At 39.0% G+C, this 15,402-nt stretch overlaps 1 protein-coding gene across 7 annotated transcripts in view; it reads right to left on the reverse strand.

Annotated features, from left to right (window-relative positions):
• The window catches only part of LOC149205066 (formin-like protein 14), a 108,058-nt gene that overhangs the window by 76,153 nt on the left and 16,503 nt on the right, over window positions 1-15,402 (reverse strand). For all 7 annotated transcript variants that reach the window (XR_016252415.1, XR_016252414.1, XR_016252413.1 and 4 more), the window contains exon 9: window positions 1,117-1,215. Coding sequence is in view for 1 of the 7 variants with exons in the window: in XM_089394888.1 (XP_089251014.1) it covers window positions 1,117-1,215 (99 nt within the window). In the remaining 6 variants the exon portion in view is untranslated. The remainder of the gene's footprint in view (window positions 1-1,116; window positions 1,216-15,402) is intronic.

Here is a 15,402-nt window from a genome sequence, read left to right on the forward strand (position 1 = left end):
GTAGGGGTATGTGACATATCCTGAGAAGGAACCTTTGAAAGTATACATGCTGTTTTTCTTATGACAAACAACTTGACAATGAGCATTCCCCTTCTTAGTATCAATGAGAAACAGCTTACCAGGACAGCAAGGCAAGCAGGAATAGAGCCCTATGGTGCATGTGTTGGTCGAATTTGATGGCTCTCTGCATTAAAGTGGGCGGCATTAACACAGATGAGGAGGTTCATAGCTTCCCATGATTGAAAAAAAGCATTTCCCCTAAGCAAGAAAACAAATACAGACCACTCCAAAATTTCTTCATATTTGTTTACAGGTTTGTGAAGTGCAAGACACTTTTACAGATTATGCAGGTATCCAGTCAACCTGATGGAGCTGCCTTTTTCTGGTTTTAAGACTAAATCTCCTAACTTCATTCTATATTCAAGGGATGTTTTGGTATATGATATCCCATGTAATAATCTATTTAGACAGCATTTATATAGAACTCTCAAAAACAGTGGAAACTAACGAGTAGATGCTAGCAATTATTGTAACTAAAGCTCTGCAGTATAAGAGATTTCGTTGATCAGAGCTAGCTGGCTTCCAATGCCAACAATTTTCTGCTCCTGTACTTAATCACGTTCCATATTGGACAAAATGTCATCTTCCAATTTCTTGCATCTATGAGGAGAATCAGCTCCCCGTTCTTCTATCCTTAGTCTGGCTTTGGCTTGGAATAGTTAAAAAGGTTCCTGGATCAAACTGAAATTTTGCTGCAAATAGTAGCCTGTTGCGGGGTAGAGTGGTAAAACAGAACCTTGTATCAATTAAAATGCAGGTGTATCAATGCAGAAAGAAAAAATATTTATGTTTGAAAAATACAAAAAAATGGAATAAAAAATTCATATAGCTGACAAGCACTGGTGAATGGATTAAAGTTTTTGAATATAACACAATATTGCTAGCATGTTTATTCCCTTGTCGAACCAAAATAAGCTGGCATCTTCTTCACGTTAACAAAAACAGCATTAAAAGGTATCAACTAAAAATGATATATGAAAGCTATATTTGAAGCGTAAATATAACTGAAAAGAAAAGGCAAGCTCACATAGAAAATGTTTATTAACCACGTTTTACCTTCAACATCTCCATTTCTTCTTTAGTGGGGCTGAACTTTATAAGGTTCTCAACTTGGTCAACATCTAAAGTAGAACTATCCAAAGCCAAGATTGCAGTCTGTTATCCATAGAAACAAAGAAAAAATTAATGCATCATAGCATTTTTATTTTCATGTTCGTCATTCAGCACAGTACTAAGAGTTTCACAACTAAACAGTAAACATCAGAAAAATTTATAAATCACAGCATTGTATTTTCATGTTTGTCATTCAGCAGAACATTCAGGGATTCACAACTCAACAATAAACATTGGGAAAAAAATATAAAATATGCACACACTCGAAACAAAAAAATTGCAGAGAGAAGATTGATGTTTGATGTTATTATCCCATGTGTGTTAGAATAAAAAAGAAATGTCTGGTGAGTGAGATGGACATCCGTGGCAGCCAACATTATGTAACTAAAAAACAAGTGACTTGATTAATTTCTTAAGTCACTTTATTTGACCACTAGCTCAAGAGTACTATAATATATGAAGTACATTGACCATCATACTACATATACTCTACTCCCCAGATGGTCATATGTGAATCTTTACAAACTTATATGCACCAAGACTCTTGGTAAAAATATTTGCAGTTTGCTCCTGTATTGCACAATATTGCAGCTCTACAAGATAATACATGACTGATCCAAGGGTGGTCTTCGTTTGTGGGAACTCAGCCAAAGTCAATAGATCTTTGCATCCCATCATAGCTTATAGGAGACACCTACTCAAAGATGCTCATGGCCTCTTGCTTCTTAATGGTCTCTTCTACTTGCTGGGCTCCAACAAGTACACTTGCTTCCCTCATAGTAGGGGCACTAATGTAGTGACTATGTCTTAGTCAACCAAGCTCCTCTTCCACACATCTGAGATTTCATATTTCCCCCTCTCTATTACCAGCCATGCATACATTGCATTTACCCTCTTCAATTTCTCCACCATCACCACAATCCTAAATGACTTCTCACATACTACGATCCACTTCAAAACTAAGTATGTTGATGCCTATACCCTCCGACTCTCCTATTTAATTTCATACATTGCCCAGTTTTCTTCCCTTGTTGTCAAAGCCAAATAAGACCTACCATCCAAGTTGCTTTAGGAGGTCACACTGTATTCCTGTCCCTAGACCATCAATTGCCACACTCATACCTCTTCACCTAGCGTTTTAAATTTTCCCCATGAACTATTGGTAGAATAAAGAGTGTAAACATATGCATAAGCATCTCAGTTGTCCTGACTCCTCACCCACAACCCACCCTCTCTTCTCTGTTAGGAACTTAGGAGAGACCATAGGTGTTTCCTTCAATGCAAGAAACTTGGCTTTCTTTCCACAAGGAGATGTGAGCTCCTTTTCTCCCTTAACCACTCCCCTAAATCTTTTTGGCCTACACTCCTCCCCAGACCATCCACGCTCTCTAAATTGATCATAGCTCCTTGATCCTATATATCACCTCTCTTAATGATGTGACAACTCAATTTGCCATCCAGATACCACCCCATCACTCCTCTTATCATTAATTTATTCTTGCAAGCATCAAGAGAGCAGTTCAATTATGAAAACCAAGGAACCAGTAGACAAGGAAGGTTGTCAAGCTAGATTCTAAAGCACGATGTTTGTTCCCTAGACTTACATTGTTCATTTTTTACTCATGTTGTTTGCACGTGATCCCCTCTTCATGGTCCCAACATATCATTCGCCCCATCCTCAAATCGAGTGATACTTCCTTTTTTGCTTATCTATTTTTCCTTACTAGGCCTATGTAATTGAGCAGTAACTTCCAATCAAGATTTTATTGGTACCAAAATTGTGAAGAGAACACCTTTCAAAGCTTGGCATTACCCCAACAACCCACCTACAGACAGGACCTTTCACATCCTAGCACAAAGTAAAGTTTAAACCTTGAGGGCCTAAGCCTTGTTGTTTCAAAGCCTCGAATGAAGGACCCCTTAAGGGTCTTGCAACCTTTCAAGGCCTTAATTCTTGAAGTATTCACCCCTCACAACCTTTCAACATCTTTATTGGGACAAAATATTCATACTTGACAACTTGATACCTATTCAGTAGCTAAGCGAAGGAAAAATTATAAGGTGTTGCATTTCTTCCAAGAAGGAAGTATTCTACCCAAAAGCAGCCTGCATGAGCCCAATAAGTAGCCATTCAGGTGAATATTTCTACCTAGTGTTCTCACACATTTTCCACTCACTTATGTACCCTTCCTTCTTCATGATCCTAGCATATCATTCAGCCCATCTCAAAATCAAGTAATACTTCAAATCCTAAAAATTATAGAACTATCAAGAATGGACACGTCTTTGCCAAGCTCTACACCACACAGTACTTAACATGTGGGTTTTTGATCACTTGGAGAGGAGGAACCTCAAAACTATGGAACAAGAGATTTTAACAGAGAATACCAAACTACTGATCATATATTCACTCTTTCATCAATGAAAAGTGATTGAGGTGACCACTACAAAGTACAAACACATATGTTGGTGTACAATCCACAGCCTGAGGTTTGCACTAATGTGGGCCTTCTCAACCCATCTCAACAAATTATACATAAATCCCTCTCTGTACTCAAGTGTTAGTGATTTCAAATGAATTTTCGACAAATCTCTTCTAAAATGTATCTCCTCGACAACCACATAATTGGAAACCCCTTTTCCAAACTCTGCACAATGGTGCTTAGCATGTGGTTTTTTTATCACTTGGAGAGGAAGAACCTCAGAACAAAAGGGAAAGTAATTTTTAAATGATAATACAAAATCACTGATCATACTTTCACTTTTGTGGTATCATTAGAAAGGCCAAACAATGCTCTTTTAAGGCCCTTTTTTTGTTTTGCTGACTTAAAGAAGGCCTTTGACTATGTTCAAAGGGAGTTTCTTTTCTAAACAATACATGATATCGGTATCATTGAGACTCTTAAAGCTACTATTATGAGACTATGAGCTAATCATCAATTAACTTTGCACTCATAAATTTTCTAATTTTATTCAAAGCACCATAAAGATTAAAGTAGAGTTGTCCCCTTTATCTAATCTAAAATAGGACTTGAGTCTTTCCACAAAGAACAATACCATGAGGAAGATGGTTATCTTCCACTTGTCAATGATTCCAATCCTTCTGATCCTTCACGCCTCCTCACTTGAGAAGCTTTAGAGGGATTCCGCATCTAGACTCTATGACCATAACCATATGGTGGTGAATAGTAGCAAAACTAAGGTTATGGTCTTTAATGTGCCCAAGAATTCCCTAGTGAATTACTATTTTATCTTCAAAGGTAGTGAGATTGAGATAACCACTACAAAAACATATTTGGGTGAACAATCCACAGGCCCAAGGTTTGGAATAAGGCAAGACTTCTCACCTCGTCATAGTAAGGAGTGCAAATCCCTCTCATTGCTCGAGCACCAATGCAATTAGATACATTTTCGTAATGTATCTCCTCAACTCAAGTATCATGCCCGCTATTTATGGCTCGATATCATGGGCATAGTTTTTTCCACATAAATGTGCTAAGGCTGGGAGAGTCTTGTTACCCCACAAAAATGGGTAACCCTATAGGAGAAAACTTTTCTCCTATCTTGGACAACTACCCTACCAGCAACTGTACACATTGTCCATTGATGATGATATGCCACATTCCTCTGCCATTTGCACGGATCATTCACCTCTCACCATCTAGCATTCCTCTTGAAAGAAGTTGGGCTACCACTCAGCAGGTACGTTAATCATTTTTGCAATCAAGTGCATTTACTTAATGTTATGGAAATTCTAACATGGATAAAGGGGTGATGTGGATGATTCATCGATATTGATTGTAAACTTGTTCTCTCACCTTACCAGACGAGTTTAGTCTTTATCCCTAGTCCAATGGGACCTCCTCTAAGGCTTTAGGGTTATAGGAGGGGCACTAATCAGATGCCAGACCATTCAACTCATCTTTCTTGGCATTGAGGATTCTTGATGATGTACCCAACAAACCTTGCATGCCCCCAAGCTAGCCTTGACACTAATTGATGGGCATACCTTAATCTAGAGCCCAAACGATGATGATCATCACTAGTGACTAGGATGATTAGGGATGGCTTGTAGTACCTGCTCCAACGCAAGAGAGAGAGTACACTATGTTGTCTAGATGGCACTCATGGTGATGATACAAGGCACGCATAATTGGCTTTTGGACACATGGAAATGTTTTGAGGCTTGATTTGAGGACACTCCCTAAAATTGTGGTTGATAAAGATGGTTGCACTTTTGGAGCCTTATTAGCCCTAAAAGGGCATGACATCATGCTTAGAGAGCCATTTTGGCTCACATATGTGGGTAAATAGTGGCATCTTTTATTTTGTTGAGCTATTGGGTTGGCTTGTAACCTATTTACTTTATGTCTACTCAAAATCAAACTTGTTTAAGGGCTTTTAATTAGATTAATTGATGTGATAGACCTATTAAAGAAGGATCACTCCATTGTTATTGTTCATCGTCACATGTGGATTTCGACCTCTTAGAGAGAACTCGATTCCTTTGCCATTCGCTACTTGTGGAGATGTGATCTTCTGTGTAGCTATTGTTGTTGGAGACTAGTTTATGTATTGGCAAAGTTTTTTGGGGCTGAAAGAAGGCAATTCCTTGGAAAATTTGTGAGCACAATTGCATATCTTTAATGGTTTTTCATGAGATAGATGTTTGCTAAGGTTTTTCTAAATGCATGTTTTTACAAGATTGGAAAATCTTGGTTTATTATTGCAAGTTGAATCTATTTTTCTTGAATTCCCTAGAAGACCTCCTAGAGAGCTTTCTTCTAGATAATTTCTCCACTCATAAAAAGATAGGGTTTTGTAAGTGAAAACTAGGGTTTTCCCCTTTATTCCATATACAGATTTGATATCTTGTAAATTTAGCCCCTAAGACTCCATCAACCAAGTAGGTAAACGCATTAGGATCCTTATGGTGGTCAAAACTCATAAAAGAATTTATTGTATTCTTCCTTTTCTATTTTCCTAGGCTCCTAAAGACAAACCGCTAGGGCTAGGGTGTAAATTAATTGTGCAAAGGACGAAGTACCCTATCAATCCCCATAGGTTATAGTCGTGGATAAAAAGGAAAAACACCAAAATGCCCAATGTCTAGGCAAGTTTTGGGGCAACTGGGCAAAGAAACCCAAATTGGGCGTTTGCAGTGTATTTTACTCAATTAATAAGAAGAGAAACCCCTTTAGGAAATCTATAAATTCAAGAGGATTGAATTCATTTGGATCATGAATTGCATTGGATCATTTATCTATGTTTTTCTTGAGCCTGAGGCTCTGAGGGTTTTAAGACCCCTTTTCCCTATCAATTTCAATGGTGAAAGATTCCACCCTAGTTGATAGAATTATTTCTCTTCTATTTTCTCTACTATGTTTTGGCACAGATTATTCTCTTTGTAGCAGCTCAGATTTGTCCTAGATTACAGGGCAAAAGGATTTGAAGCAATGGTGGTTTGATTAGTCATAAGGTCATGGTCTCTTTGTGGTAATTCGTTGATCAAAGAGCAGTGAAAGTCAACTCTTTCCTGATGGCTACCAAAGACTCTTTTCCACAAGCAATGCGTTACTTCTGTGGGATTTGGAAATTGAATGATCGTGGGAATAAACTCAGGCACCCCATCTATCTATCCATGGAAAACTAGGAAGTAGTTATTCTGGGAATTAGCCTGCGACATATTTACATAGAAGTATGAATAAACAGTGGGTTATTATGAGTTGTGATAGCAATTCCTAGTGCAAGGGTTTGAAGAACGAAACATCCACTGTGACAGGTTCCTTGCGAGTGGAACAGGGGAGGCAAGTGTGATGGTTTATCTTACAAATCAGTGGAGACGATTGTGGTAGTTACATTGCGAGCGGATCAATGAAGTGATCGTGGTAATAGCAATTCAAAAACGGTGTGAGTTTTGGGTGGTAGTGAGCGTAGATTTTTTTTTTACAACGGCTCTCTCTTGCAGTGCATACGCCAAAATACTGTGAACAACGGCGATTGCGGGAAGTTCCAAGCAGGCTACAGCATACCCAACAAAGGTTAGCGAATTATTGTTGACGGTGGAAATTGCATAAGATAACATTAGATGCATCGTAATTCCAAGGCCCATTTAGCGACCACGTCAAGCGCTCGAGCACACAATGGAAGGCGACTCAAGTAAACTTTGTTAGAGCATCGTTGAATGGATGGAATTAATAGGACCCACAATTAAATTGTTTCGTAGGTCTAAGTAATTTTGTATGTTAGTCATTTGAATTAGAAATATTAATTAAGATATTGATTGTGTTGTAATCATTTACAAATTTGTTGTTGCAGATGATGGTGGGACTACCATGGATATAAGTTGGGACTATTGTTATAATAACCAGGAGTAGTTGTGAAATTTGAATCATTGTGGATTGTTTAAGTATCATAAATATCTCTCATGTTTTCTTTAACTGATTAAAAATCGAAGACTAATAGAATTTATCAACTTCTCTATGATTCTAAAACCCTAAAGCAAAAATTGACCAAACCCACTACATAGGGCAAGGGCTAAATTCAACTAGGGCTTGTTGAAGGAAGACAATGGAGCTTCTTTGGCTTGATCTCACCTTGATTGACCTCATAGACTCGAAATCTAGCCTTTTTCATGGTGAAATTTCCCCTTGTAGGGTTGGCGTCATCATCCCAAGGAAATTTTTGCCCTAATAAAACCCTAATCTTAAACAAGGCTTCAACTTGGGATTTATTTGAAGGTTTTCCATCTCCCAATGTTGATTTCATCATTAAGAAAACTTCTTTATGCTTGCATGCTTAGGTAATCTTTTATTGAGCTTCACCTTAAAACGATAGGTCTCAAGTATTCTTTTAAAAGGCTTTGTTTATGGTACATTGTTCCCTTTAAATAGAGAATTTTTCCCTAATCCATAGAAGAACCTCGCTTATCCATTCAATAATATCACCTTGAGCCAATTGACTTAGAATATCGTTAGTTGAGAAACTAGGAAGCCTCTCGTGTGGTGAAATTCCACTAAAGAGCAAGAGGTGGAGTGCTTAGGTGACAATGGCAATCCACTTCATTGTTGCATCTTGGTCTAGCTCTTGCCTTGTTAGGCCTCTCATAAGGCTTGTTGGATTTTGAAGAAACAAATCCAATTGATTACGTTGTATAGCATGATTCGCTACATACAAATGATCCCCCAAAACATCATTCAAGTAGAGTTTGGTCCCCATCCCTTGCACCTCAATTCTATTTTCACATTGGTCTCCTTTCTCCACAAGATATGAAGTTTAAGAGAATCGGCTTCAAGAAGGGGTACGAATCCAGTCCTAGCTCTTTGCTCAAAGGAGACTGCTTCCACAAGCGCTACCAATGGGCAAAGACAACAATAGTTTTCTAAGACCTCTATATTTCTTCAACCTATTAGCATCTTTGATGACCACCTCCCCATTTTCATGTTATTTTTAGATGCCCTTGGTCACCTCCTACCCTTCAAGCAACAATTGAACAAGACAAATGGAAACAATATTTATCGACAATACATCTAATTCACTTGGATCATTGCTCTAAAGACCTTGATTCTAAGATGCCAATATATTTCGAGGATATCATGCAGCTCAAAGACAACTATATAATTAGGGTTGATTATACTTGTTGGGTATATTTGAGGCATAGCCTTAAGACTTCTCTCCGCTAGTTTAAGAGTTTGCTCTCACCAACTTCAAATTTAGACAAATCACAACAATCTGCAGCCAATGTTGATTTGTCAATTGTGTCAGTTACAAGCGATTGAGTCAAAGGATCATCTTTCAATGTCCCATTTATTATCAAATCGGAGGGAGGTATATTTCCTTTACTAAGACTTGAGAGGTTCCCTCACTACCTTTTTTAGTACCGAAACCATAAATGCCAAGGTTTTTTTACAAGTAAATGTTGGGATTCAACCTACAAGAGATAATGTTATGGATACATTGCAAGACAAACTTTATCAAGTTGATCACTTCATTTTTCCCCTCTATCCAAATGTTTAGTGGCAACATGTAGTAAGCAAATACAAGACACAGTTGATAAGATAAAATAATTTTATTAATGTCCAACAAACTGTCCACAAAAGTACATCAATGGGACTAAAGAGTACAACTAGTATGAATACAATGTGGGAGCGCAAGTGCATCTCATAGAAAATGCCAAAAATATATGAAGAATGAAACCTACATAAGTATATCATGAGAACATATGTATAATACCATGACAAAGATATGGTGCTATAAAACATTAAGTGAGTTTGTACATGACTGGAAAGGTGGGTAACCCAACCCAAAAACCTGCCAAGAAAGAGAAAGTGAGAGATTGAGAGATCAAAAGATGAGGCTGATGTTGTCAAGGTCTCCTAAGTATGTTGGTTGAGAGTGTGGAGGGAAAACTAGGCATTGGTTCGTAGTCGAAGTCTGCTGGAACCATCGGGGATCTCGACTATATGATCTTGAGGGGAATGTATGAGCAAGGGATACTCCTAGCATCCAAGGTTGAAAGAAGCAAACTCCAAATGGATCTTTGGTTGCTCCTCTAAACCCATCAGAGTGGTCTGATAGGCTGATAGGCGGGAGGTGCTCTACTCTAGATCCATCTGGAGCTGATCTCTCTAATGCTCTGAGAACGTGTGGCCAAATGAACAGATCAGTACCTTTGAATTGTTCTTAATGCAATAAGGTGGACTCCTAAAGAGGAAAGTTGAGGAGAAACATAGGGTCTCACCATCCTTCTACCTTGTGCACTTCGAAACTCTGTCTATCGTTTGTTGCTCTGATCTGATGGATAAACAAGTATGAGGTAATCAATTTTATCATCCCCGGACTAGGCATAGCATGCACAAGCTGACATGTGGCTGAAGTGTTGAAAAAGGTTGTTATTGATGTTAAAGGCAATCCAGATGAAAGGGAATGTTACATAATCAAATGGCATATTTCAAGACCTTTCAAGTTTCCAGTGGTAAGTGACACGCCTTCTAAATCCTCACGATTCAGGATAAATGAATTTTTGAATGCATTCATATATATTTCTAGTCATTGCAAAAATTGGCCCTAAAGTCCACCCATCTTAGCATCCAAAATGCACATAAATAGTGGGAGGTTTGTGCCATTAGCTAAGCCATCAATTCAGTCCTGCCTTGGAGATCATAGTGAAGTAAGAGGGCAACAGATCCAAGAAAAGTTAAAGAGAAGTCTAAGTGGAGGAGAGGAAGTGCTGCCCCTACACGAGCTGTAGGTGGCTCCTAGGCACAGTTTGGGGACAGTTTTTCAGACCAATTTTTTAGTGTTGGCCACATTCCTTGGAGCAAGCCTGAAATTCTTGACGAAGCTGAGTCCTGGTTGAGATGGACAGTGCAACCATATGTTTAAAAGAGGGCCGAGTTGAGGAGTCTACTTCGAAAGAGCTGTTGAAGCTTCTTGCTGTAAGGCCCACAGTTGTGGATGTTCTATTAGAGAGTGCAAAGGTTATTTCAGCATTGGATGCTGTTGGAGTATTTGCAGTTGGTCGCACAAATAGAAACAAGGTTCTCTATTGCAATTCAAAGACCAAGAGATCATCCTTTCTGCAGAAGCTAGAACCAAACTAGCATATCGACACTAGTGCTGAGATAGCTTCTCAATTAACTAGATTTGTTCACTATCAACTGCATATTCAAACTATTGGGACAGTATATATTGCTTATAATGAGAATATACTGCAAGGACTGCAGCCAATCCTAAGGAGGACAGAATACTACTTAATCAAACAACAGGTCTGTCTTCCACGGAGTAACTTGGACACCTGGGCAGCATAAATCTGTTGACAAGGCTGTATATGTTAATTAAATTATTGCAGAACTATGAAAACCTCAGCTGGTATAAGCATTTCATTTTCTATGGCTGATTCAATAGATGCTATATCAGAGCTGAATATCTTTGTTGTGTGGAAGGTTGAACCAGCCTCAAAAAGTGTGCCAAAAGGTGACCAGACCTGAGCCCTATCCAAGGACAGGAAGAGATTGCATTGAAGGAAGGATAGACCAGAGAGCCATCCTACACTCATATCAATTTGGGTTATGAGTTTTGACAGTCAAGGCTAGTGACGACTATTTACGGGTACCACGGGGTTAGCAGAACTGATCTCTATCCATGGATGACCCAATCACGAACCATACAAGAACAGGATATCTATATTCCAAGAGATAGGAGAACTGGAGGTTCTCGAGGGTTTGCATTTGTTCATTACAGATATAGATATGAAAGTGATGCTGTGAAATCTGTTGAAACGCTTTATGGTATGACATTAGAACCAAAATACACCAGGGTCCAGTTCCCAAGGGATGATGAAAAATCAACACAGTTATGTGCATGACAGAATTGTAGGTTGGTGCCTACGAATTTGCTGAGTTGGTGCTCAGCTAGGGGATTGGAGTCTCCTATAGGTTGATGCCAACGAATTTTTTGAGTTGGTGCTCAGCTAGGGGATTGAAGTCCATTGTAGGTTGGTGCCTACAAAAGTTTAAGTTGGTGCTTATTTTGTAAGAGGAAGCTTACAAAACATTTACAAAGAAAAATTGTATATGTGTTTCTTATATAAAGATCTGCGTCTCTTGATTATCTGCATCTAATGGTTTAAAAAGCTAAAAGTTGTTAAAAGTAACGAAATATTGATTCACTCCCCCCCTCAGTATTTCCAAGATGAAAATCCCCTAATGAAGAGAGCTCAGCATCTCTGGTCCTGCTACCAAAAGAAAGTAGAGATGGAGGCCCCCAGATCTCTATAGAGGCAGTGATAGTGCCCTTTGATCTCATAGTACAAGGGACACCGAAAAATAAGGTGCATCTCTCTGTTCGACTCTTGATGTGGCACACTTGGCAGTTCCTATCAATTCATGGTATATGGTGATTTGCCTTTATCTGGAGTCGATGGGAACCAACTCGAAGCTATCCCAAAGTATCCTGAGCAAGTGCATCCAATGTCTATGATTCTATGCATATCTACTATTAGGAGGGTAGACGATAAGGCCATCACACAACTTCAAAAAGTGCTCTAGGTAGAAGGATATATTTGAGCTTAGGCTCGTCAGGGGCGAGATCTAGGTGACTTGAATAAACAATCTGTAAATATCCTCTCTGATAGCCTAATTTAGTACATGTCTAGTCGACAAGAGATGGTGTCATGCACAAGGTTGTAGGGGAGTTCTTTAGCCCCCTCTGCTTGTTTTCTTGATTTTTACAGTGAGCTTTGGATTCCCTTGTTGATTTGGGGATGGAGCTATAGCCTCTGGATTCCCTTGTGACTTGAGGGTGAAGGTGTAGCCTCTCGGTTCCCTTGTTGATTTGAGGGTGGAGGTATAGCATCTTGGTTCCCTTGCTGATTTGAGGGTGGAGGTATAGCATCTTGGTTCCCTTGCTGATTTGAGGGTGGAGGTGTAGCCTTTGGATTTCCTTGTTGATTTGAGGGCGGAGGTATATACTATAGCCTCTGGATTCCCTTGTTGATTTGACGGTGGAGGTATAGCCTCTAGATTCCCTTGTTGATTTGAGGGTGAGGTGCAGCCTCTGGATTCCCTGGTTGATTTCAGGGTGGAGGTATAGCCTTTGGATTCCCTTTCTGATTAGAGGGTGGAGATGGTGGACCTCTGGATTCCTTGTTTCAGTCTGTAATGGAAAAGCCACGATTCTTATTGGAGTAGTTGAAGGATGGAGGTGGTGTACCTTTCGATTAACTGTGAGATATTGACTGCATGAAGTAGATGGTGGTTGGAGATGGATGGTCCTCTAGAGTCCCTATTTCAGCTGGCAAAATTGGTTTAATCCCTTAAGCACTCATCCTCAAGCTCTAGAATCTGGCTCGAGGGTGACTATTGCAAGAAAGGCTTGGTTGCAGTGTGTCTATGGTTGGGTAGAGAGTTGAACTCCCAATATAAGTTGTTGAGCACATTTTACCATATAAGTGTATACTCAAGCCTTTGTACATTAATTGCTAAGCATATGTTTGATGTGTTGGCTTAAGGCTTGTAATGGTATTGATTTAACGTGTTGGTCATGCCCATGATCTAATATGGAATGTGATTCCCTGTATGCTCAAGGAATGCTAATTTTCCTATAAGATTCCTGAGTACAATGAATGGATCCCTATATGCATTTCATGAGCTTGTTTTTGTTTATTATTATCCTAAGAGGCCTATAGATTTATGAACTATTATGAGCTTGAAATATGTCTAATGGGCCTCGGTATAAATGAAAAGACAGATCTATCGTATTTGTTATGAAATTCATAGAGTTGGCTTTTAGGTCTTGATATCAGTTACCAACTCATGAAGGATAGCATTTGTGTATATGTAAAATTATACACATGCATTTATATAAATATATGTATATAAACAGGTCAGTTAAAGCCTCTATAAGCTCAGAAGGGATGGCATTAATGCCAAATATGCACATGCATTCTAAGCTCAGGAGGGATAGCTCTGTGAGCCTTACAACTATGTGTGTGTGTGTGTTGAATGGGTTAGTCGAGCCCTATTAAAATCTCAGGAGCTAAGTCACCAGACACGTCCCCCCACCCCCCATGTGTCCTGAATCCTGCATGTCTGACACGAGTTTGATTTGTGTCCTATTCTTCGAACACGAGTTTGACTCAATTCAGACACGAGCCCTACTGGTGTCCTGAAATTTGGACACCTGTCTTGTGAAAAAATATCATTTTCATCATTTTACTTAAATTTTTATCATTAACACGAAATGACTCGAGAAGTTTGAGAATGGTTACAACCTCATTGGATTTCGTATGGAGAAAGTAGAATGTTATATCCCACTCAAAATCCAGCAGACTTAACAGTTTTCAGGATTTCAGGATTAGGGGGATTACAACGTTTCCAATGTATTTTGTCACGTATTATGGCATTGATTGTTGAACTCCTCTATCATGATCATAGTAAAAATTCACCCATCACTCAAACAAAATCTTGATTTGACATGTTAAGCTTTTTCTATCATATTTTAATACTTAAAGGGTGATGTTGATGATGAGGATCCCAATATAGGCAATGATTTTGATGATATATTGTACTAGTTATTTGTTGTAGCATGATAGTTTTTGGACTATACACACCATTTAGGGCCTCTTTGTTGATGTATTTTTGGTTCAGAAATGGATTGAATTTGCCCTCAATGCTATATTGGTTTTATGCATTAATTTTGTATTGAATTTGTATCATCATCATCTAAATGTTTTATATATTTCATGTTTTATGTATATTCACTAATTTTTTTTATATTTTTTAATATATAATATATAGTGTGTCCTCTATGTCTTGTTCTAGGGGGGTTGTCATGTCACGTGTCGGATACTTGTGTTTTTGTGTCCTACGTGTCTCGTTTCCTCATGCCAAGTGACTTAGCTCGAGAGAGATATCACAGCATGTTTATATATGTGTGTGTGTGTATATATAGCTATGCGGGCTAAGCCATAAGGCGTTAAGGGTTCGACCCTTGAGTCTGGATGAACCTAAATATATTTATATGCATATGTTGCAAAGTTGAACTCTATTAGCCAAAGGAGGAGAAAAAGAGAGAGAGAGAGAGAGTGGACTCCCTGTCTAATCATATGGCCTAGAGCTGTGACCAAGGGTGCTCATGTAATACCCTCCTCCCACATCTACCCAAGTAATGGCCAACTGGGGTAAACATGTGACAAGAGGCTACTATAATGGGATTCAACTTCCTATGTGACCTTAAGGAAGTGGAATTGATGGAAACACAACATACAGACCTCCCACATTAGCTACAGGACTCCCAGGAACCATACCAACCACTAAGGTAACTAGCCCCTAGGTCCCACTGAGTTTTTAGACTAATTAACCCCCGGACGCTCCCATGATATGGGCATCCATGCATCCAGAAGGCTCTGGACGCTCCCACAGCATGGTGTGCCAACGTCCAAGGGCTATTTTGCTCAATGTTGTGCCAGCATCCCTGAGATTTGAGCCACTTTTTCAAGCCCAGAGCCTAAGTCACTGCCCAAAACTAAATGACACCTTCAAAACAAAAAGATAACAAGGGAATGATGATACAAATGAAATTACTTGAACAAGGGCTTGACTGGACCTCCACTAGCCATGACAGGCATTTCATGAAACACATCACAAATATGTAATCTACATATCTAAGCATAGGGGTCTCATACTTATCTGAGAATCGCTAAGGAGCATTGTTCCCTTATATCATTAG

Source organism: Pinus tabuliformis, chromosome 1_2 (assembly GCF_031772625.1).
Source record: "Pinus tabuliformis cultivar Carrire ecotype Pingquan chromosome 1_2, CPIR1, whole genome shotgun sequence".
In the NCBI taxonomy this organism is placed as follows: Eukaryota; Viridiplantae; Streptophyta; class Pinopsida; order Pinales; family Pinaceae; genus Pinus; species Pinus tabuliformis.